The sequence below is a fragment of the Hyla sarda genome, chromosome 10 (assembly GCF_029499605.1).
Source record: "Hyla sarda isolate aHylSar1 chromosome 10, aHylSar1.hap1, whole genome shotgun sequence".
NCBI lineage: Eukaryota > Metazoa > Chordata > Amphibia > Anura > Hylidae > Hyla > Hyla sarda.
This window is the reverse complement of record NC_079198.1, coordinates 8485427-8508519: the sequence shown is the minus strand read 5'-3', so window position 1 is coordinate 8508519 and position 23093 is coordinate 8485427. Positions and strand designations below refer to the sequence as shown.

Below are 23093 nucleotides of genomic sequence, written 5' to 3'. Positions count from 1 at the left end.
CTGTTCAACTTTCTGGCACCAGTTGATATATAAAAAAAAAATTCAGTGGAGTACCCCTTTAAGGAGGATTTTTTGTCTTGTCAAATCCTTCTAAATAAACGGGCACCAGACAAAAACCCAGAAGACCCTATTAAAATACATGAGATCTGTCAGGATCTGTCAGGATCCATTGGCGCCCCTAATACAGTGCTTCCCAACCAGGGGGCCTCCAGCTGTTGCAAAACTACAACTCCCAGCAAGCCCGGACAGCCATTGGCTGTCCGGGCATGCTGTGAGTTGTAGTTTTGCAACAGCTGGAGGGCCGTTCTGCTCTATTTTGCTTTATTGAATGGAATCTGTGATGGAGAAAATGAAGTCTCCAATGCATATGTGAATATAGTTTTAGTGTACCAGTGTACTCACCACTATCAGAACTGTGGTAGTATGGGTTGCCCAAGAACGAGGAGGAGGACACATCATGGCAGGAAGTGAGGGGGAGGCAGCAAGCCAGCGCTTCAACTGAAGGGAGGGGGAAGCAGCAAGCAGGTGCTTCAATTGAAGGGAGGGGGAGGCAGCAAGCAGGCGCTTCAATTGAAGGGAGGGGGAGGCAGCAAGCAGGTGCTTCAATTGAAGGGAGGGGGAGGCAGCAAGCAAGCGCTTCAATTGAAGGGAGGGGGAGGAAGCAAGCAGGCTCTTCAATTGAAGGGAGGGGAGGAAGCAAGCAGGCTCTTCAATTGAAGGGAGGGGTAGGAAGCAAGCAGGCACTTCAATTGAAGGGAGGGGGAGGCAGCAAGCAAGCGCTTCAATTGAAGGGAGGGGGAGGAAGCAAGCAGACGCTTCAATTGAAGGGAGGGGGAGGAAGCAAGCAGGCACTTCAATTGAAGGGAGGGGGAGGAAGCAAGCAGGCACTTCAATTGAAGGGAGGGGGAGGAAGCAAGCAGGTGCTTCAATTGAAGGGAGGGGGAGGAAGCAAGCAGGTGCTTCAATTGAAGGGAGGGGGAGGAAGCAAGCAAGCACTTCAATTGAAGGGAAGGGAAGGAAGCAGGCGCTTCAATTGAAGGGAGGGGGAGGAAGCAAGCAGGCGCTTCAATTTAAGGGAGGAGAGAGAGCAAGCAGGCGCTTCAATTGAAGGGAGGGGGAGGAAGCAAGCAGGCACTTCTATAAAAGGTCCGACATCCTGATTCTAGGCCGTGTTTCGATCTTGTGTGACACAGTCTAACCTTAGGCCATATTTCAGGCCCCAGGTTCTAATCTCTGCAGAACTTGACAGTAAAACAATAAAAGTAACATAATTTTCCGCTTTCTAATGTTAAAATCTATAACATGACTTAAAAGGGTACTCTGGGGGAAAACATATTTTTAAATCAACTGGTGCCAGAAAGTTAAACAGATTTGTAAATTATTTCTATTTAAAAATCTTAATCCTTCCAGTACTTATCAGCTGCTGTATGCTCCACAGGAAGTTGTTTTCTTTTTGAATTTCTTTTCTGTCTGACCACAGTGCTCTCTGCTGACACCTTTGTCCATGTCAGGAACTGTCCAGAGTAGAAGCAAATCACCATAGCAACCCTCTCCTGCTCTGGACAGTTCCTGACAGAATTCTGGCGCAAACTCCGGTGCAGACAGAATTTCGGGCGCAATGCGCCAGAATCTGGCGCACAACCCGACGAAACATGTCGGGTTTACAATAGTAAATGAGGGTCAGTATTTGAAAATAGATTTGATTTGATTCAAAGTCAGAAGTTCTGGTACAGGAGCAGGGACACTGCTCAAAGACAGTAGTCCCCGTTCCTGTACAGTACACTGTATGGCACTGGTAGAGAATCCAGCCCATGAATAGAGCATCGCCTCTTACCTCTAGGTCGCTGAGTGTTCCTGATCATGGAGTCCCTGCTCCTGTAGGTACTTGAACAAAATGTATCCCAGAAACATATATGAGGGTGGAAGTTTTATTACATGATTTCATGGACACTGAGTATAGATTTAATTAGATTAAGACATTATAGTCATGAAGTAACGTAGAACAGTCATCACATCCCTACGCAAGGGGCCAAAACGTACGTCAGAAGGACCGGATAGATTCCTTTAATTATCGGAGCAGGGAGTAGATGATTTTAGTTCCACATTAATGGGTTGCACTAGTCTGAATACTTTTCTATCAATTTCCTGTACGCCATAAAATGCTGAGAAATTGTTGAATCCAAGAGTGTTGGCGCAAGACTTGAAAGATGTTCCTGGCTGGGATCCATCTGTGGAGGGACCGTAATCATCATTATATGACATTTTAATTAGTCACAACAAGGATTAGAAATATTTCTGGCAACAGCGACCTCTGTGTTTTTTTTAGTCATCTCAAAGGGCTCGACTAGTTGAGAAAAAAACCATTTACATGCACACTATTAAAGGGGTACTCCGCTGGAAAACATTTTTTTTTAACGGCTGTCACACCCCTTCCAAAGACTTGCATTGATAAGGCGTGGCCATGACGTCATGAGCGGGGAGCGGCCGTGACGATATGAACCTTCTGGAGCTGCACTGCCGGGTGCAGCGGAGAGATAACGGAGGTCCCAGTGGCTGGACCCCCGCGATCAGACATCTTATCCCCTATCCTTTGGATAGAAGATAAGATGTCTGGGGCGGAGTACCCCTTTAACACTCACTCAGGAAGCAGATATCTATCCTAATCTCACAATACATATGCAGATACCGGAGTCAGGAGACCACCATAGACATGAGATGCTTGGTCAATCCCAACTATATCAGAAGGTTTGAACCCCCTTAAAGGGGTACTCTGGTGGAAAACATTTTATTTTAAATCAACTGGTGCCAGAAAGTTAAACAGATTTGTAAATTACTTCTATTTAAAAATCTTTAACCTTCCTGTACTTTTTAGCAGCTGTATGCTACAGAGGGAATTCTGTTATTTTTTAATTTCTTTTTTTGTCTTATCCACAGTGCTCTCTGCTGTCCAGTACTTATCAGCTGCTGTATAATACAGATGCATTTCTTTTCTGTCTGACCACAGTGCACTCTGCTGACACCTCTGTCCATGTCAGGAACTGTCCAGAGCAGGAGATAATCCCCATAGCAAACCTTTCCTGCTCTGGACTGTTCCTGACATGGACAGAGGTGTCAGCAGAGAGCACTGTGGTCAGACAGAAAAGAACTTCCTCTGTAGTATACAGCAGCTAATTAGTACTGGAAGGATTAAGATTTTTTTTCATAGAAGTAATTTGCAAATCTGTTTAACTTTCTGGCATTAAAAAAAAAAAAAAATTCCACCGGAGTACCCTTTTAATCTAATGTGAATGGCCATCAGTCATTGGGGATTGCACCCACATTTTTTGGTTCCCCATTTTAAACAGTAGATAAAGATTCAGTCAACGTTCACCCATTACCTGGTTTCCTGATTTTTCCTCGATATTCTACACATAAGGTGTCATTTCCCCTACATTTCACTTCAGTCTCAGATTTGCACCCATCAACATTGTTTTCTTCATAGCAATACGGGCAGGTGACGCAATTTTCTGCCACATCATCGAAAGGCACTGACAAAACACACAAACAAATCAAACTTGACCAAACCCCAAATCCCAAGGAATATTAGACTTCTATCTAAAGATTATAAGCTTTTACGAAAATAGCAGGATGTTTAGTAATGGCCCAATGGGAGTCCCCGGTGTGGGGTCTATAATGTCCTCCATTCTGCTGCTTCCACTTAGTTTCAGATGTTCCCATCATTCTTGAGGCTTTCTTTTTTTGGCTTTCTTTTTGCTTTACTTATACTGTTTGGGACCAAACCTACTGTGTTAATTTTACGTCTTCCTTACTTACTGAAATATTCCGGGTTACAATTTTCTCCTTTACAGCAGTTTATATAGGACTGGAAGTCAAGTTCCCCACTTGTAACGCAGAGCCATTCTCCACACTTGATGTCAATCGGGCAGCCTTTGTAGATAAATGGGTATTTGGTGGAATCTGGAATACATGGAAGTTTTTGTTAGTGAAAGTAGACAGGATACATTAGAAGAACTACCCTTAAAGGGGTACTCCACCCCTAGACATTTTATCCTCTATCCAAAGGATTGGGGATAAGATGTCTGATCGCGGGGGACCTGCCGCTGGGGACCCCCGCGATCTTGCATGGAGCAAACTTTGCTCCATGCCAGTAAAGTGAAAAAAAACTGTGACCCATAGCCGAATGTGACCTGGGCTCATTGCTCTCAGCTCTTCTCAGTGCTGATCGCTGTTAGGGGTTAGGATTAGGGTAAGGGTTAGGATTAGGGGTTAGAATTAGGGTTAGGGGTTAGGATTAGGGGGTTAGGATTAAGGGTATGAATTAGAGGTTAAGAGTTAGGGTTAGGATTAGGGGTTAGAATTAGGGTTGGGGTTAGGATTAGGGGTAAGAATAAGAGGTTAAGAGTTAGGGTTAGGATTAGGGGTTAGAATTAGGGTTGGGGTTAGGATTATGGGTAAGAATTAGAGGTTAAGAGTTAGGGTTAGGATTAGGGGTTAGGATTAGGGTAAGGGTTAGGATTAGGAGTTAGAATTAGAGGTTAAGAATTAGGGTTAGGATTAGGGGTTAGGATAAAGGGGTAAGGGTTAGGATTATGGGTTAAGATTAAGATTAGAGGTTAGAATTAGGGGCTAGGATTAGGGGTTAGGATTAGGGTTTAGGGAGTGAGAGGGAGACGGCTGTAAAGCAGAAAAGTGTGTCCCTGTGCGGAGGGTCACATTCCGCTACAGGGACACAGTTTTCTTCATTACACCAGATGACTGGCGATGCAGGACGGAGGCTCGTGACGTCACGACCACTCCCCCTCAATGCAAGTCTATGGGAGGGGGCGTGACGCCCCCTCCCATAGACTTGCATTGAGGGGGCGCAGCCGTGAGGTCACGAGTCTCCAGCGCTGCACCTGATGCTGTAAACTAATGCCGGGTACAGCAGGGACCCCCCGCGATCAGACATCTTATCCCCTATCTTTTGGATAGAGGATAAGATGTCTAGGGGCGGAGTACCCCTTTAACGGGTTTATGTTATGGATGGATATTAGATATAGGGCACTAAATTAACAGTCCATAGTAATGGTGGAATCTAGTACCCTACTGGACATATTTCGGGTAATAAGACTTTGTGGGGCCGGTGAATCTAAAAAATTATTCAGATAAAGGAAAATTCAATTAACGGTTGAGGGAAAAGGGGTCTTTGATGGATTTTTCAACTATGACGTTTTAGGACGAGGGTAATATTTAAGGATTCCCGAATGACTTGAGATATAACTTGTCTATAAGATACTTACTGAACCGTGTAAACCCAGCGACCGTGACACATCCGGAGGCGTCCTCACATTCTATAGACTCTGCGGAGCTGCATGTTTCTCCATTTGGGTTTAAACAGGACGTACACTTCAAGCTTTCCACTAAAATATAATAAAATAAATACAATATAATGTTCTAACCGGATCATTCACAACTGATGGTTTTCGTACAAGGAGCTTCACATTATGCGACACAGGAAAATGTAAAAATGGATTAAAAAAGGAAAGCGGAGGAAGAGAAATAAAGGGGTTGTCAGGGTAAATTGCATTTTGCTATTGTCCGCAGGATGCCGAATAACATAACGCTTTAACTCTCGTTCCTCTACTCCCCGGTAACTTTGGCAACTGATGACTCTACTTTCCCCTGAGCTGCAGATCGTAGCTTCTGACAATGCCGCTCACCAATCACCGTCCGACTCTGAGAAGAAGACTGTGGAGACCGGCAGGGAACAGGGCGTCTTGATATTGGAATTACAAGGGAGTGGAGGGACTTAAAGGGGTACTCCGGTGGGAAAGAAAAAATTTTAGGTCTTTATAAGTCAACTGGTGCCAGAAAGTTAAACAGATTTGCATATGACTTCTATTACAAAAATCTTTACCCTTCCAGTACTTTTTAGCAGCTGTATGCTACCAAGGAAATTATTTTCATTTTGAATTTCTTTTTTGTCTTGACCACAGTGCTCTCTGCTGACACCTCTGTCCGTGTCAGGAACTGTCCAGAGCAGCATATGTTTGCTATGGGGATTTTCTCCTGCTCTGGACAGTTCCTGATAAAGAAATCAGGTGTCAGCAGAGAGCACTGTGGACAAGACAAAAAAGAAATTTAAAAAGAACAGAATTTCCTCTGTAGTATACAGCCGCTAAAAAGTACAGGAAGGGTAAAGATTTTTTTAATAGAAGTCATTTACAAATCTGTTTAACTTTCTGGCACCAGTTGATTAAAAAAAACAAGTTTTCCACCCCTTTAATAGCAGCAAATACCTGTGAGTATTGATATGAGTGTTGATTTCTGTCCACAAGATGTCGACCATGACTACACTGCACAGTTTTCCACCGGAGTACCCCTTTAAGACAAAGTGCTTGTTAGTTTATTAGGAAGTATTTACCTGACAACCCCTTTAAAGGTTTTTTTCCGGTGGGAAAAAATGTTTTAATCAACTGGTACCAGAAAGTTAAACAGATTTGTAAATGTCTTCTATTTAAAATCTTAACCCTTCCAGTACTTATCAGCTGCTGTATGCTCCAGAGGAAGTTCTTTTCTTTTTAAAGTTCTTTTCAGTCTGACCACAGTGCTCTCTGCTGACACCCTTGTCCATGTCAGGAACTGTCCAGTGCAGAATAGGTTTGCTATGGGATTTGTTCCTGCTCTGAACAGTTCCTGACATGGACAGAGGTGTCAGCAGAGAGCCCTGTGGTCAGACAGAAAAAAAGTTTAAAAAGAAAAGAACTTGTGGATTTTTAAATAGAAGTCACTTACAAATCTGTTTAACTTTCTGGCACCAGTTAATTTAAAAAAAAAAAGTTTTTCACCAGAGTACCCCTTTAAGGTACTAATGGAATTGGACAAAAGTGGTGCAAGAAGGAGGAGAAATACAAAAAGGGGGAAAAAATAAGAATAAGGAGAAGGTGATGAAGAAAGTGGAAGAAAGATTATCATGAAGAGGAGGGAGTGAAGAAAAGGGGTTAGAGAGGGAAGAGAAAGCTGAAAAAATTTAAGAGAAGGAGAAGGAAGAAATAGAAGAAGTGAAAAAGAAGGGAAAGGAAAGGAAAGAGGAGAGGAGGACAAGAAAGAGAAAACAAGAAAAAAATAGGAGAAGACAAGGAAAGAGAAGGAGAAGTGGAAGAAAGAAGAGAAGATAATTAGAAGAGGAGAAGCCGAAGGGAAGAAAAAGGTGGAAGAATAAGGAGAAGACAAGGAAAAAGAAGAATGATAACACAAATGAGAAAATATGGAAAAATAAAGAAAACAGAGGAGGTGAAGAAAAGGTTGGAAAAGAGAAAGAGAAAAGAAGGAAGAGACGAGGACAAGGAAAGAGGAAAATTAGATTTTTTAAACCATAATTTTTTTGTTTCGGAAAACGACTAAATCTGCCGGACATTCACCAGAACTGTGCAGGATCTACCACACTTTAATTTTAGCATTCACCTTCCCAAATCATGAAGGTGCAATTAAAAATATAGGGGAAGCTTTATCAAAGCCCGTCCGGAGGAAAAGTTGCCCAGTTACCCAGAGCAACCAATCAGATCGCTTCTTTCATTTTTAACAAGGCCTCTGCAAACTGAAAGAAGCGATCTGATTGGTTGCTATGGGCAACTGGGCAACTTTTCCTTTGCACAGGTTTTGATAAATCTCCCCCTATATAGAGAATATTACTCCTGTAGAGGTGGCCAAGGGCAGTGAAACAAATATGTTCCTTTTACATCAATGGAAAACGAAAAAATATATACATAGAAAATATATACATCTACCAACATATGCATATAATATAATATAATGTTTGTTGACTCTTCTCTGTGTACTATGGGGGAGATTTATCAAGACCTTTCCAGAGGAAAAGTTGCCCAGTTGCCCATAGCAACCAATCCGATCGCCTCTTTCATTTTTAACAAGGCCTCTGCAAAATGAAAGCAGCAATCTGATTGGTTGCTATCGGCAACTGGGCAACTTTTCCTCTGGACGGGTTTTGAGAAATCTTCCCCTATGGTGTATTCACTGCCAATTGGATCTTCTAGTCCAGTGGTCTCCAACCTGCGGACCTCCAGATGTTGCTGTGATTGCCTGGGGGATGTAGGGTATGGAGAGTGTAGCTCTGCGGTTATTAAAGGGTGCTTGTTAAACCTTGCTATTCGTGACGCCAGGGTGTGGGCTCCTCAGTAAAGCTTTTCCTACCGCCGTTCTTTCCAGGAGCGATAGGGAGGTAAATAATAATAGATTGTCCACACCCGGAGAGTTTTCTGAAACAGTATTAACCTTTACTGAAGGTTTTCTGCAAGCTTCAAAACATAACAGTCTCTAAGCATCACAACGACTTTCTCTGGAGATTGACAATGGTTGGGACTTTAGCATTTAGAGTCTTTCAGTACTGTGCATTGTTCCACTGTATTTAGGGACTTTAGTTGCGGTCCAGTAGTCACACTAGCATTAGCTGGGATTTAGATTTGAACTCACGGTTTTGGTTCAGCTGAGGCCGGTAGGTGGTTAGGCCTAGCGTGTCTTTGAAAGTTGCGTAGAACCGTCCGGTTAGTCCGGCATCCAAGAGAGCAGCAACCCAAGAGAGCGATAATTGGACGCAGCTCCCTTATATGGACAGGGGCTGGACTAATGCTAATTGGTCCGTACTGATGTCAATCACCATTACAAAGGTTTGTGGGTAACGCATGAACCAGGGACCTCCAAAGGTCCTGCAACATACCATAGAGGTTACTAGCATGGTCACATGACCGAAGGTCCTGCGACGCTGAACAAGGTAAGTACTATACATTACTATAAAATATATATAATTATTAAATATATACATGCCTTATTATTAGAGATAGACTTAAAGGGGTTATCCAGGAAAAAACTCTTTTTTTTATATATCAACTGGCTCCAGAAAGTTAAACAGATTTGTAAATTACTTCTATTAAAAAATCTTTCAGTACTTATGACCTTCTGAAGTTAAGGTTGTTCTTTTCTGTCTAAGTCCTCTCTGATGACACCTGTCTCGGGAAACGCCCAGTTTAGAAGCAAATCCCCATAGCAAACCTCTTCTAAACTGGGCGGTTCCCGAGACAGGTGTCATCAGAGAGGACTTAGACAGAAAAGAACAACCTTAACTTCAGAAGGTCATAAGTACTGAAAGGATTAAGATTTTTTAATAGAAGTAATTTACAAATCTGTTTAACTTTCTGGAGCCAGTTGATATATAAAAAAAAGTTTTTTCCTGGAATACCCCTTTAAGGAGAGATGACTAGGGGCTGTCCCACCTGAGGAACCCTACCTGAACGTGGTTACTCTGGCTTTGGGGACCTCTGCACTAGGAACGGTATGCAATACTGTACCGGGAAACCACATTGCAAAACTGCAACTCCCAGCATGCCCGGACAGCCAACGGCTGTCCGGGCATGCTGGGAGTTGTAGTTTTGCAACATCTGGAGGTCCGCAGGTTGAAGACCACTGCGTCTAGTCTTACCTGAGATGACAAGAACATAGACGATGCAGAGCAGTGCGAGCAGGTCCTTCATGCTGGATGGACGGGGACTTCTCGGCTTCTCTTCTGCTTTTCCTGTGGGCTGTATACCAAGATAATATACCTGCTCTAATATACAGATGAAGACACTATTGTATCACGGAACTGATAAAGTATCTCACATAAATCCGGCCACGATAAACATCACACGTCTGGCAGAACATTCTCCTCCTGACCTACCAAAAAAGATGTCACCACGACAACACAATGAAGTAATGGCCTATAGGAGTCTTCCGCAATATCTTTCTATGTCATCTCGCCAACAAGAAAAGAGAAGCTACGTATTTGAAAATTGTTCTAACCTTCTCTGTGGATTCTGTAATGTTTGCATCAGACTCTTAGGGTCGATTCACATGGCGCAATTCCGCCTAAAATGAAAGCCCATACACTTTTATGGGATTCCACATTCCCATTGACACTTCAGAAATTCCGCTTGCGGAATTCCACCAGCGGGGGGGACCCCCGCGATCAGACAGTTTTTTCCAAAGGATAGGGGATAAGATGTCTGGGGGCGGAGTACTTCTTCAAAGGAAAACTGTCAGCTTGTTCCCCCCGCACTAACAAATGGTACTGGCTGATAGTGTGGGGGACGCTGATCAGTTTGATGCCTACCGTGCCCAGATCTGCCCCGCCATTCGGCCGAAATCTTCAATTTTCTGTATATGCTAATTAGGTGCTAACTGGCACAGGCGGCGTAACTGGCACTCTGACATCAGTGCCGCTCGTCCGCAGGGCCGCCCAGCTCATCAATATTCCTCCCTTCCCTCCGCCTCTCCCTCTTCTCCCCGCTCTGTAATGAAGAGGGAGCGGTGGAGGGAGGGGAGGAATATTGATGAGCTAGGCGGCACTGCGGACGAGCGGCACTGACGTCAGAGTGCCAGTTACGCCACCAGTACAGAAAATGGAAGATTTCAGCCGAATGGCGGGGCAGATCTGGGTACGGTAAGCATCAAACTGATCAGCGCCCCCCGCCAGGCCTGTCGCTACAGGACAGGCAAACCAAGCAATTGCTTGGGGCCCCGAGCTGGCCCGGGGCCCCAAGCAGAGCCGGTACTTGCCCGTCCCATCACTATTAAGGACATCCCTGTGTCCCCAAAGATGTTTTCGGGAAACAGGGATGCCCCCGTTAACTCTCTGCGGACCCACGTTTAGTTTAAAAACGCAGGGGCCACCGGGAGATGGCGCACGCTGGGACGTCAATGACGTCCCGTGCGTGCGCCCATAGCAACGGAGGCGCAGAAGACCGGAGCATCGAGGAGGAGGAAGACATGCGCTGGCCAGCTTGGTAAGTGACCAGCGGGACGTCATCTTCGGTGTTCCGACCACCGCCTCTCCGGTCCCGGGAACTAATGCTATGGCCGGACCGGAGGAGCAGTGGTCGGAGCACTGAAGTGGGGCAGTACACAGGCATATAGCCTCCAGCCATACACTGTATATGGCTGGAGGCTGTATGTCTGTGGGGGAACACTGCCTACCTAATGTGGGGAACACCGCCAGCCTAATGTGGGGGAACACTGCCAGCCTATTGTGGGGGAACAGTGCCAGCCTAATGTGGGGGAACACTGGCAGCCTATTGTGGGGGAACACTGCCAGCCTAATGTGGGGTGAACACTGCCTACCTAATGTGGGGGGAACACTGCCAACCTAATATGGGGGGAACTATGCTGCACCTAATGTGGGGGGAACACTGCCTACCTAATGTGGGGGGAACTCTGCTGCACCTAATGTGGGGGAACTCTGCTGCACCTAATGTGGGGGCCTCGTATCGACGTTCGCTCACGTCGCGCTCCCAGAATTCAAGGGACGGCATTACTATGTCCTGACGCCGGCCCTGGAGCGTGAAGTGCGTGAACATCAAGGGGGGGCCTCCATGTCCATCTTGCTTGGGGCCCTCAAATTCCTTCAAATGGCCCGGTCCCCCGCACTACCAGCCAGTACCACCAGTTAGTGCGGGGGGAGCAAGCTGACAGTTTTCCTTTAAGATTTAAGATTATGAAATATTGCATCACCTTAAAAAATATTTCCATGCAGTTGTGACTTAGCGAATGACACATCACATTCTCAGTAGCTTCTTGAAGGAGTTTACCGAGCTCTGTACTATAGGATGTTGGTAGCATCGGGATTATCAGAAGAGCCGGAGGCACAGGAGGAGCACGGACAGCGAGGCCTAAACAACAAGGAAGCCCTGAAGATGTATAATAAGGGGGAAGAATCTATACAGACATTAATATTGACTCGGATAAGTGCGAAGAAACGTCCTTGAACAAATATAAGTTTACTTGGCTTCCAAATGGTTCCTAATTGTACCAAAATTCACGCCAAGTTAAGAAGACGTCAACACCTGCAAAATATCCAATGAATTAAAGAGGTTCGGCATATATTCCAATGGGAGTGCAAGGACACTATTTTCTTGGTCTCCAAACAGGATCACCTATTAATGTAGGGGAATATTTATATATATTATGAAGGGACAAACCATTGGATAGCTAATAAGGTATTAAAGCAAATGTTTGTCGCCCAACTTATAAAATCCCCTTTTTTGTTTCTCAGCCAAGTGTCAAGGAGGCTGGACCGAGTTGCTCAAGTGCCACACCTGGCATGCCTTTATTGCCCTCACCTCCCACTCCCCCATGCAAAAGCTGTGAAAAGGTATAATAAATACAAAGAATAAACTCAGAATAGACTGTGTCTCTACCTACCTACTCTGGAGGATATACTGTATATCTACCTACCTACTGAGGGGATGCACTGCCTATCTATTTACCTACTGGAGGATACACTGCCTATATACGCATCTACTGGGAAGGGAAACACTGCCTATCTTTATACCTACTGGTGGGATACACTGTCTATCTAACTAACTACTGGGGAATACACTGCCTATCTACCTACCTACTAGGGGATACCCTGCCTATCTACCTACCTACTGGGGGATACCCTGCCTATCTACCTACCTATGCAGAATACACTGTCTATCTATCTACCTTTGGGGGGGGGGATACATTGTCTATCTACCTACCTACTGGGGAATACCCTGCCTATCTACCTACCTATGCAGAATACACTGCCTATCTACTTACATACTGGGGTATACATTGCCTATCTACCTACATATGGGGATACACTGTCTATCTATGCCCCCTCCCGTAGACTTGTGTGGTGTCCCGGTACCGTGATACATACGTTACCTTGTGGTGAGGTCCCCAGAGTCCCTAGGAACAGTGGGGGTCCTCTTCCTTAATTAACCCCTTGTCACCCCTCAGTTAGCTATAATTAATGTAAATAAAAATGTAAAGATGTATATTTAATATTCTTACCTTGTTATTGTCGCAGGACCTGTGGGTCATGTGACCAGGTTATAGAACTCTATGGTTTTTGCTAAAGGACCTTTGGTGGTTTTGGACATGTGATCACCCACAATCCATTGTAACTACATTGTGTGAGTGACAGCTGATTGGACCAATCCAAAACGGCCAGCCCCTACCCATATAAGGGAGCTGCGCCATCTTGATCGCTCTCTTGGGTTGCTGATTCTGGATGAGGTAGGACCTCCGCAGCTTACAAGACAATTACTAGGCCTAAGCCTTGCGGCCTAAGCCTGCGCTAAAGATGGATAGTTCATACAATTCCCGTTATCTCCGCAAGATCTCCGGACCTAATCAAACCCCTAAATCAAGCGGATCTATGCAAATACAATTCTCTAAAGCTAAAGCGAACTCTCTGGTCCTAAGCATCTGTCAGTCACTGCTGTGCTGTGTAAATAGACTCTGTTATCTGGGCTGTTACCGTTATTGCAAATACAGAAAATCTTCAGTAAAGATTCCACAAGTTTTAAGTTCAGCACTGCTGTGGACAATCTATTTATTTCACACTCACCTATCGCTCTTGGGAAGGGTGGCGATAGGCCCAGCATCAATACAGAGTTTTAACCCTCACCCTGGCGTCACGAGTGACAAGGGTTAACAGTGCCCTTTATTATATTGAACAGCAACACCCCAACTACCCTACACCCCCAAAAGGCTTTATTTCCCAAGTTTACCACACTTGCATTGAGGGGGCATGGCCGTGATGTTACGAGCCTCCGCCCCCGTATCGCCAGCCAGTGAAGTTCGCTCCATGCACCGGATGTCTGGTGTGCCGCAGCCGAGATCAGACATCTTAATATCTAATACATGGCGGTCAATGATTAAATGAAAGAGGATGACAACATCTATTACCATGGTGCGGCCCCATGATGCACGTGGCAAACACATAAATCCTCCTCAGCTGACTGGGCCTTTTGTTCAGTATAGTCCTGGATAATGATCTTTGGCTTTAATCCTGGCCATAAAACCCCTTAACGACATAAAACCGTCTCGGCTGATTTACCAACTACTTCATAATTTCTTCCTGTAGTGACACGATAGCTGGGTATGATATGAACATTAACATATTTGGGGTACAGTTATGCTTTTTTATTAGTTTTTTCATCTTATTTCAAAATCAGATTAGTTATATGAGGAGTTGGTTATTTTGCACAACATATGCACCATTTTGGGGTGTATATAATATACTAATCCACTTTTATTATTTTTGACAGGACGGAAAGTTGAGTTTTGAAGGATGACATAGAATTTCTGATTACTTCTTTTTTACTTTTTGGGAGGAGGGATGGCCAAAAATAGCTGTTCTGATCTCGCTGGTTAATAGTTTTTTCGCGTCATTTACCATGTACGATTAAATGGGCACCCTCATTAAAACAAATTTTTGCTATTGCACTCCTTACAGTAAATAAAAAATCTTTCTAATGTATTTTTTTTCAATTAAGTTATTTGTGTTTGAAAAAGCTGCCACTAGGTGTCTCCCTACTTGTCCAGAGCACATTTCTCCCCATCTTTTGCACAGACTTTGGACTCCTGGTGGCCTGGCAGAAGTCAAACATCAGGAAATGCTGAGGGGTGTGTGTGCAGCCTTAGCCAATCATAGCTCATCTCACACTGAACTGCTCTGGACTGTGTGTAGCAGAGTGATGGATGAAGTTATCCCCTGTATGGCTTCAGATGATGTCACACCTGCTGGGGAACGCCCCTTCCCAGTCTGTGAATCTGACTGAGACTGAGCAGAAAATACAGAGTAATATCAAGGTAGAGAACTAACAAACTATAAAAAAATAAAGGCAGGGGGTGGTTTATCATGATGGGGGCAGTGAACTAGGAGGATTATAACATTTATCAAGATCATGACAGGTATTCTTTAAGAATGCATTCATAGCAGAGATAACTAGATACTGTATGTGGCAATAACAAACAAAAAATAGAAGAAAAAAAAATATATATATATATAAATTTATATATATTAGGAGTCGCAGACAGTATTGACCACAGCATCTAAGGGGTTAAATGGCCGGGATCAGCGCTACCTCTGATTTTGGCATTGCAGGAAGATGTTTTGGGGGTTCACTGAACATTTAAAGTGAAGTACAGGAACTATATCCTTCCAGCATTACGGTATGGGAAGGGGTTAAAGGGGTTATCCAGGAAAAAACTTTTTTATATATATATATATATATCAAGTTAAACAGTTTTGTAAATTACTTCTATTAAAAAATCTTAATCCTTTCAGTACTTATGAGCTGCTGAAGTTGAGTTGTTCTTTTCTGTCTAAGGGCTCTCTGATTACACCTGTCTCGGGAACCGGTTCTCTTCCCTTATGAGCTGCTGAAGTTGAGTTGTTCTTTTCTGTCTAAGTGCTCTCTGATTACACCTGTCTCGGGAACTGTCCAGTTTAGAAGCAAATCCCCATAGCAAACCTCTTCTACTCTGAGCAGTTCCCGAGACAAGCAGAGATGTCAGCAGAGAGCACTTTTGCCAGACAGAAAACAACAGCGCAACTTCAGCAGCTGATAATTATTGAAAGGATTAAGATTTTTTAATAGAAGCAATTTACAAATCTGTTTAACTTTCTAAAGCCAGTTGAAATAAAAAAGAAAGTTTTTTCTTGGAATACCCTTTTAACTTCAGTAGAACTACTGGTTTTAGGCAAAACCAGGACTTGGTTCACAACACAGAAAAAACAGCAACTGGGCTGCAATTTCAGTCTCGAAAACCTCTGTGTTTCCGGGACTGGGGACATGACGTCATGCAACACCCCCTCGTGACGTCATGCCCCGCCCCCTCCATTCATGTCTATTGGAGAGGCAGAGATACAGTGCTCAGGTATCCCCCTCTCTCCCATAGAGATATATGGAGGGGGGGTGTCGGCCACAGGCGGGGCCGGCGTTAGGGGGGGCAACCCAGGCAATTGCCTAGGGCCCCCATGCCGGCTGCTCAGTAGGGGGGGGCAACTGTTTTAAAGTGTCCGCAGCGCCGGCTGCTTGTTAAAGATAAGCAACCCGGCCGCGGTCACTTTAAAATGGCGAGTTTGCAGGCGGTGTGAATAATATGACGAGTGACGTCTCCTGCCGGGTCCTCTATGCGGCGTCAGGGACGTCACTCCTCATTCATTTCCTGCAGCGCCAGTGTAGTGAAAAAAACTGTGTCGTGAAGCGTTCTGTGTCCAGCTGCAGGAAATGAGGAGTGACGTCCCTGACGCCGCATAGGGGACCCGGCAGGAGACGTCACTCGTCATATTATCCCCACAGCCCACAAGACCTGCCACATTACCTGAGCCTGTGGAGCGCGGCCAGGTAAGGAAATGTGAAAAATACAAAAAGTAGGGGGGGGGGGGAGAGGGGAACTATACTGCCAACCTAATGGGGGGGGGGGAACATACTGCCAACCTAATGTGGGGGAACATACTGCCAACCTAATGGGGGGGGGAACTGCAACCTAATGTGGGGGAACATACTGCCAACCTAATGGGGGGGGGACTGCAACCTAATGTGGGGGAACATACTGCCAACCTAATGGGGGGGAACATACTGCCAACCTAATGTGGGGGAACTATACTGCCAACCTAATGGGGGGGGGAACATACTGCCAACCTAATGTGGGGGAACATACTGCCAACCTAATGGGGGGGGGGACTGCAACCTAATGTGGGGGGGAACATACTTCCAACCTCATTGGGGGGGGGACTGCAACCTAATGTGTGGGGGAACATACTGCCAACCTAATGGAGGGGGGAACTGCAACCTAATGTGGGGGAACATACTGCCTACCTAATGTGGGGGAACATACTGCCTACCTAATGTGGGGGAACATACTGCCAACCTAATGGGGGGGGGACTGCAACCTAATGTGGGGGAACATACTGCCTACCTAATGGGTGGGGGGGACTGCAACCTAATGTGGGGGAACATACTGCCTACCTAATGGGGGGGGGACTGCAACCTAATGTGGGGGGGATATACTGCCAACCTAATGGGGGGGAACTATACTGCCAACCTAATGTGGGGGAACATACTGCCTACCTAATGTGGGGGAACATACTGCCAACCTAATGGGTGGGGGGGACTGCAACCTAATGTGGGGGAACATACTGCCTACCTAATGTGGGGGAACATACTGCACCTAATGTGGGGAAACTATACTGCCTACCTAATGTGGGGGAACGTACTGCACCTAATGTGGGGAAACTATACTACCTACCTAATGGGGGGAACATACTGCCAACCTAATGGGGGAGAACTGCAACCTAATGTGGGGGAACATACTGCCTACCTAATGTGGGGGAACACATTGCCAACCTAATGTGGGGGAACATACTGCCAATCTAATGTGGGGGATCTATACTGCCAACCTAATGTGGGGAAGCTATACTGTCTACCTAATGTGGGGGAACATACTGCCAACTTAATATGGGGGAACTATACTGCCAACCTAATGTGGGGGAACTATACTGCCAACCTAATGTGGGGGAACTATACTGTCTACCTAATGTGGGGGGACTATACTGCAAACTTAATGTGTGGGGAACTACAACCTAATTTGGGGGAACTACAACCTAATGTGGGGGAACTATACTGCCAACCTAAAGTGGGGGAACTACAACCTAATGTGGGGGGGGGAGGGAACTAAACTGCCAACCTAATATGGGGGAACATACTGCCAACCTAATTAGGGGGAACTATATTGCCAACCTAATGTGGGGGATCTATACTGCCAACCTAATGTGAGGGATCTATACTGCCAACCTAATGTGGGGGAACTATACTGTCTACCTAATGTGGGGGAACTATACTGTCTACCTAATGTGGGGGAACATACTGCCAACTTAATGTGGGGGAACTATACTGCCAACCTAATGTGGGGGAACTATACTGCCAACCTAATGTGGGGGAACTATACTGTCTACCTAATGTGGGGGAACTATACTGTCTACCTAATGTGGGGGAACTACAACCTAATGTGGGGGAACATACTGCCAACCTAATGTGGGGGAACTACAACCTAATGTGGGGGGAACTACACTGCCAACCTAATGTGGGGGGAACTATATTGCCAACCTAATGTGGGGGAACTGTACTGCCAACCTAATGTGGGGGAACTATACTGCCTATCTAATGTGGGGGAACTATACTGCCAACCTAATGTGGGGGAACTATACTGCCTATCTAATGTGGGGGGAACTATACTGCACCTAATGTGGGGGAGCTATACTGCCTATCTAATGTGGGGGAACTATACTGCACCTAATGTGGGGGAACTATACTGCCTATCTAATGTGGGGGAACTATACTGCCTATCTAATGTGGGGGAACTATACAAAAATATAAAATTGTACTATTCTGATCCCTATAACTCTCTTATTTTTCTGTATATGGGGATGTATGAGGTCATTTTTTGCGCTGTGATTTGTAATTTTTTTCGATACCATTTTTGTTTTGATGGGACTTTTCAATAGCTTTTTTAGATATTTTTTATGGTATCTGAAGTGAACAAAAATGTGCAAATCTGGTTAGTGCACTATTACGACTCTTGGGGCCCCTCTTTTGATTTTGCCTAGGGCCACACTAAGCCTAAAACCGGCCCTGGCCACAGGCTGCGGTCACCAGCAATCCGGCACAGAGCGGATTATCAGGGTGTCGGGCATGAGATCATGGGGAGTCCCAGCGGCCAGACCCCCCCCCCCCCTACACACACATGATTAGACACTTATCTCCTATCCTGTGGATATGAGACAAGGTGTCTAGGGGTGGAGTACCCCTTTAAGGAGAAGAAGTAGTTTCTGATTTGCTAAATCCCCTGAAGATCTTGGAAAACTCTACAGATAGCAAATGTTCAACTGGCCCGACCAGATTCTCACAAAGGCCCAGATTGCAAAGGGGCCCTTGATTATCATTATCCCCTCAGACAAGAAGGAAGTTCAGAAGTAAGAATTACACAAGATACTGTAGTCTCCTTCGTAGTAGCTGGCGGTAGGACACACGATCCTGGTCATCTTTTCTCTAACTCCAGACGGTAAGACAAACAGCAGCAACTCTTGCAGACGTTCCGACACACCTGAGACCATGTCGCCTGGGAAAGCCAGACCTATAGAGGGAGCTCTTTACGAAAACCCCACCTATTTACAAAAAAATCCTGGGAGATTCTGCAAAATACCAGAGAATACTATGAAGGTAACCACCGTAATGCTGTCCTACCTAGAGGTGGTCCTCTCCTTTTTTTTCCGTACCAGATGTGGTCCTCTCCTTTTTTTTCGTACCAGAGGTGGTCCTCTCCTTTTTTCGTACCAGAGGTGGTCCTCTCCTTTTATTTCGTACCAGAGGTGGTCCTCTTCTTTTTTCGTACCAGAGGTGGTCCTCTCCTTTTTTTTCTTACCAGAGGTGGTCCTCTTTTATTTCTTACCAGAGGTGGTCCTCTTTTATTTCGTACCAGAGGTGGTCCTCTTTTATTTCGCACCAGAGGTGGTCCTCTCCTTTTTTTTTCGTACCAGAGGTGTTCCTCTCCTTTTTTCGTACCAGAGGTGGTCCACTCCTTTTGTTTCGTACCAGAGGTGGTCCTTTCCTTTTTTCGTACCAGAGGTGGTCCTCTCCTTTTTTTTCGTACCAGAGGTGGTCCTTTCCTTTTTTTTCGTACCAGAGGTGGTCCTCTCCTTTTTTTTCGTACCAGAGGTGGTCCTTTCCTTTTTTCGTACCAGATGTGGTCCTCTCCTTTTTTTTCGTACCAGAGGTGGTCCTTTCCTTTTTTTTCGTACCAGAGGTGGTCCTTTCCTTTTTTTTCGTACCAGAGGTGGTCCTTTCCTTTTTTTTCGTACCAGAGGTGGTCCTCTCCTTTTTTTTCGTACCAGAGGTGGTCCTTTCCTTTTTTCGTACCAGAGGTGGTGCTCTCCTTTTTTTTCGTACCAGAGGTGGTCCTTTCCTTTTTTTTCGTACCAGAGGTGGTCCTCTCCTTTTTTTTTTCATACCAGAGGTGTTCCTTTCCTTTTTTTCATACCAGAGGTGGTCCTCTCCTTTTTCCGTACCAGAGGTGGTCCTCTCCTTTTTTCATACCAGAGGTGGTCCTCTCTTTTTTTCGTACCAAAGGTGGTCCTCTCCTGTTTCTGCTGACTCTGCTAGTAGGGTTTTCACATGCTCCCTCTATGCTTCTTAAAGGGCCAGTGCGCATCAAAAATTGCCCCTAGCCAATCATATCTAGTATTAGAGGCAGATCCACCCTGCCGTTTTTCCGGGACAACAAGGTTCCTAGTTCCAGTAAAGGTGTTCCTGGCTCGCCTTCTTGAACTTGTACCTCATTGAATCTCTTGGCTCTGACCTTGGCCTGTTTCTGACTACTAACCTTTGCTGCCCACTATGACTTGTTTGACCGTCCTATGACCGTACACATACGCTGCCAGCCCAAGACCCCTATCATCTCTGCATGTCTCTCTACATATTCCCTGGGTGCTTTATAATCACAGCCCCCTGACCATGATTACATGCTCACTAATCCTAATCACCCCCTCGCTTAGCATTCACACTCCATTTTCCAATAATGTTCTGACCCATATGACTATTTAGTGCAAAGTATAAACAGACAACCATATAGTAAAACCCCCTATATGTCAGGAACCGGGGAGAGGGCATAGCAGGAAAGTAAAAGCACTGGCCTTTTTATGATTTGTTTGTTTCAGTTTTTGAGAGAAGAGATGAACATTTTTGTAACCTTACCAAATATGTGTATTTTATGATTATTATTAGTAGTATTATAAAATATTATTTTTAATTATCTTTTTTTTTACCATAGCATGAACATTTTAAATGTTCTCAAACCTACATACACTCACATACATATACCATCTCATACATACATGCACTCACATACATATACCCTCTCATACATACACTCACTTACATATATCATCTCATACATACATACACTCACATACATATACCATCTCATACATACACTCACATACATATACCATCTCATACATACACTCACATACATATACCATCTCATACATACATACACTCACATACCTATACCATCTCATACATACATACATACACTCACATACCTATACCATCTCATACATACATACACTCACATACATATACCATCTCATACATACACTCACATACATATACCATCTCATACATACATACATACATACACTCACATACATATACCATCTCATACATACATACACTCACATACATATACCATCTCATACATACACTCACATACATATACCATCTCATACATACATACACTCACATACCTATACCATCTCATACATACATACACTCACATACATATACCATCTCATACATACATTCACATACATATACCATCTCATACATACACTCACATACCTATACCATCTCATACATACACTCACATACATATACCATCTCATACATACATACACTCACATACCTATACCATCTCATACATACATACACTCACATACCTATACCATCTCATACATACACTCACATACATATACCCTCTCATACATACATACACTCACATACATATACCCTCTCATACATACATATACTCACATACATATACCCTCTCATACATACATACACTCACATACATATACCATCTCATACATACACTCACATACATATACCCTCTCATACATACACTCACTTACATATATCATCTCATACATACATACATACATACACTCACATACCTATATCATCTCATACATACATACATACACTCACATACCTATACCATCTCATACATACATACACTCACATACCTAGCTCAATAACATCCAGACTCATACACGTCACTCCCCATTCAACTGCTTCTTGACCACTTACTCTGAAGGTTTAAGACCTTTTGATCACATGATCACAGGTCCTTTTACCACTATGAGAGTAAGGCCGGGTTCACATCACATTTTTGCAATACAGTTCCCGTATCAGGTTTTTGATTAAAAAAACGGATTCCTCAATACCTGACTAAACTGTATCAAAATGTGTATACAAATTTTAACCCTTCTACGGTTTGAAAAATGATATCCGGTTGCATCTGTTTTTTTAAGAAAAAAAACGTATACGTTTTTAACTTTTCACTCCATTATGAATAAAGTTTAACTTGTTTGATTGAAATTCCAATAAAAAAAACTGTGCAAAGTCAAAAACCGTGTGGTGCAAACTGGATAGAACCGTACGCACATAGGGGGAGATTTATCATTGCTTTAAGAGCATTTTTTTCCCTATGTTTTGGTGCCGTTCAGGCGCAAGCAGCATATTTTATGACTTTTAATGCGTCTTTTGATATAGACAGTTTCACTCTTTTTGCCTACCTGTAGAACTTTTTCCTTTTGACCATGCAGTGGTCACGTATTTATCATTTGCGACTTTTGTCAAAAGTCGCTATTTTGTGCGCAATGCTACTTTTTTAGGCGCAAAGCTCCACCACCTACCAGTAGGCGTGAGAATAATTCCTACCTTCCACAATTCAACCTTTAACCTCTTGTGGACGACAGCATCCTACTCCCCTTCTATGACCCGAGCGCGGGTCATAGCTGGGTGGTCCTAGCGGCTATCTGCCACCAGGACCAATCACGGTGATACCCGGCTTTAACCCCTTAGACACCGCGATCAAATTTGATTGTAGCGTCTAAAATGCAAGTAAAAACGTCCAGGCAGCTCTGTGAAATTAAGTAGAAATACCTAACCTGCCAAATTCAGGACCCCGGAAAGTGTCTACTTCCCTCCCTCACAAGTGTCTAGAAAAAGTGTATGTGGTAGAACTTTTCCCACCACAGCAGATCTGCGCAAAATTACTCATCCTGCTGCACCTTCTTGATAAATATGATGCATGCTAGTCAAGCCCACCACTCAAATAAACGTGGGAAAATAGCTCTACCGTAGACATTCTTTGATAAATCTGGGCCATAGGGTTCTGTACGGTTCCCATTGACTCCCATGTAAAAAAAAAAAACATATATACGTTTCAATACGGTTTTTCACCCGGACCAAAAACCGTGGTAGGCTACGGGAAAAAAAACTGACAAAACCATCCAGGATGCAAATCGGACACAACCGGATGCATCTTTTGCGAAATATAGAGAAATGTCCAGGAGGTTTTTTGTTTTTTTTTAAGAAAAAAAGTCAAATGTGACAACAACATGATGCTTGGAAATTGTTTATTTAAGGACAAAGACAATCCCATCTTGATTTCTTTCTACAAAGCAT

General features: G+C 44.2%; 1 protein-coding gene across 2 annotated transcripts; it reads right to left on the bottom strand.

The window, feature by feature from the left end:
- Positions 1 to 1927: 1927 nt before the first annotated feature.
- On the bottom strand, positions 1928 to 9659 carry LOC130294130 (uncharacterized). 2 transcript variants are annotated; one of them, XM_056543614.1, is made up of 5 exons: positions 9470 to 9659; positions 5280 to 5399; positions 3814 to 3957; positions 3378 to 3527; positions 1928 to 2228 (listed from the first exon to the last, which is right to left on the bottom strand). In XM_056543614.1, exons 1-5 carry the CDS (start codon positions 9519 to 9521, stop codon positions 2065 to 2067), a joined length of 630 nt encoding a protein of 209 aa, XP_056399589.1. In that variant the 5' UTR covers positions 9522 to 9659; the 3' UTR covers positions 1928 to 2064. The 2 variants fall into 2 exon arrangements, with proteins under 2 accessions (XP_056399589.1, XP_056399590.1); XM_056543615.1 differs by lacking the exon at positions 9470 to 9659 and adding an exon at positions 7444 to 7535.
- Positions 9660 to 23093: the final 13434 nt, after the last annotated feature.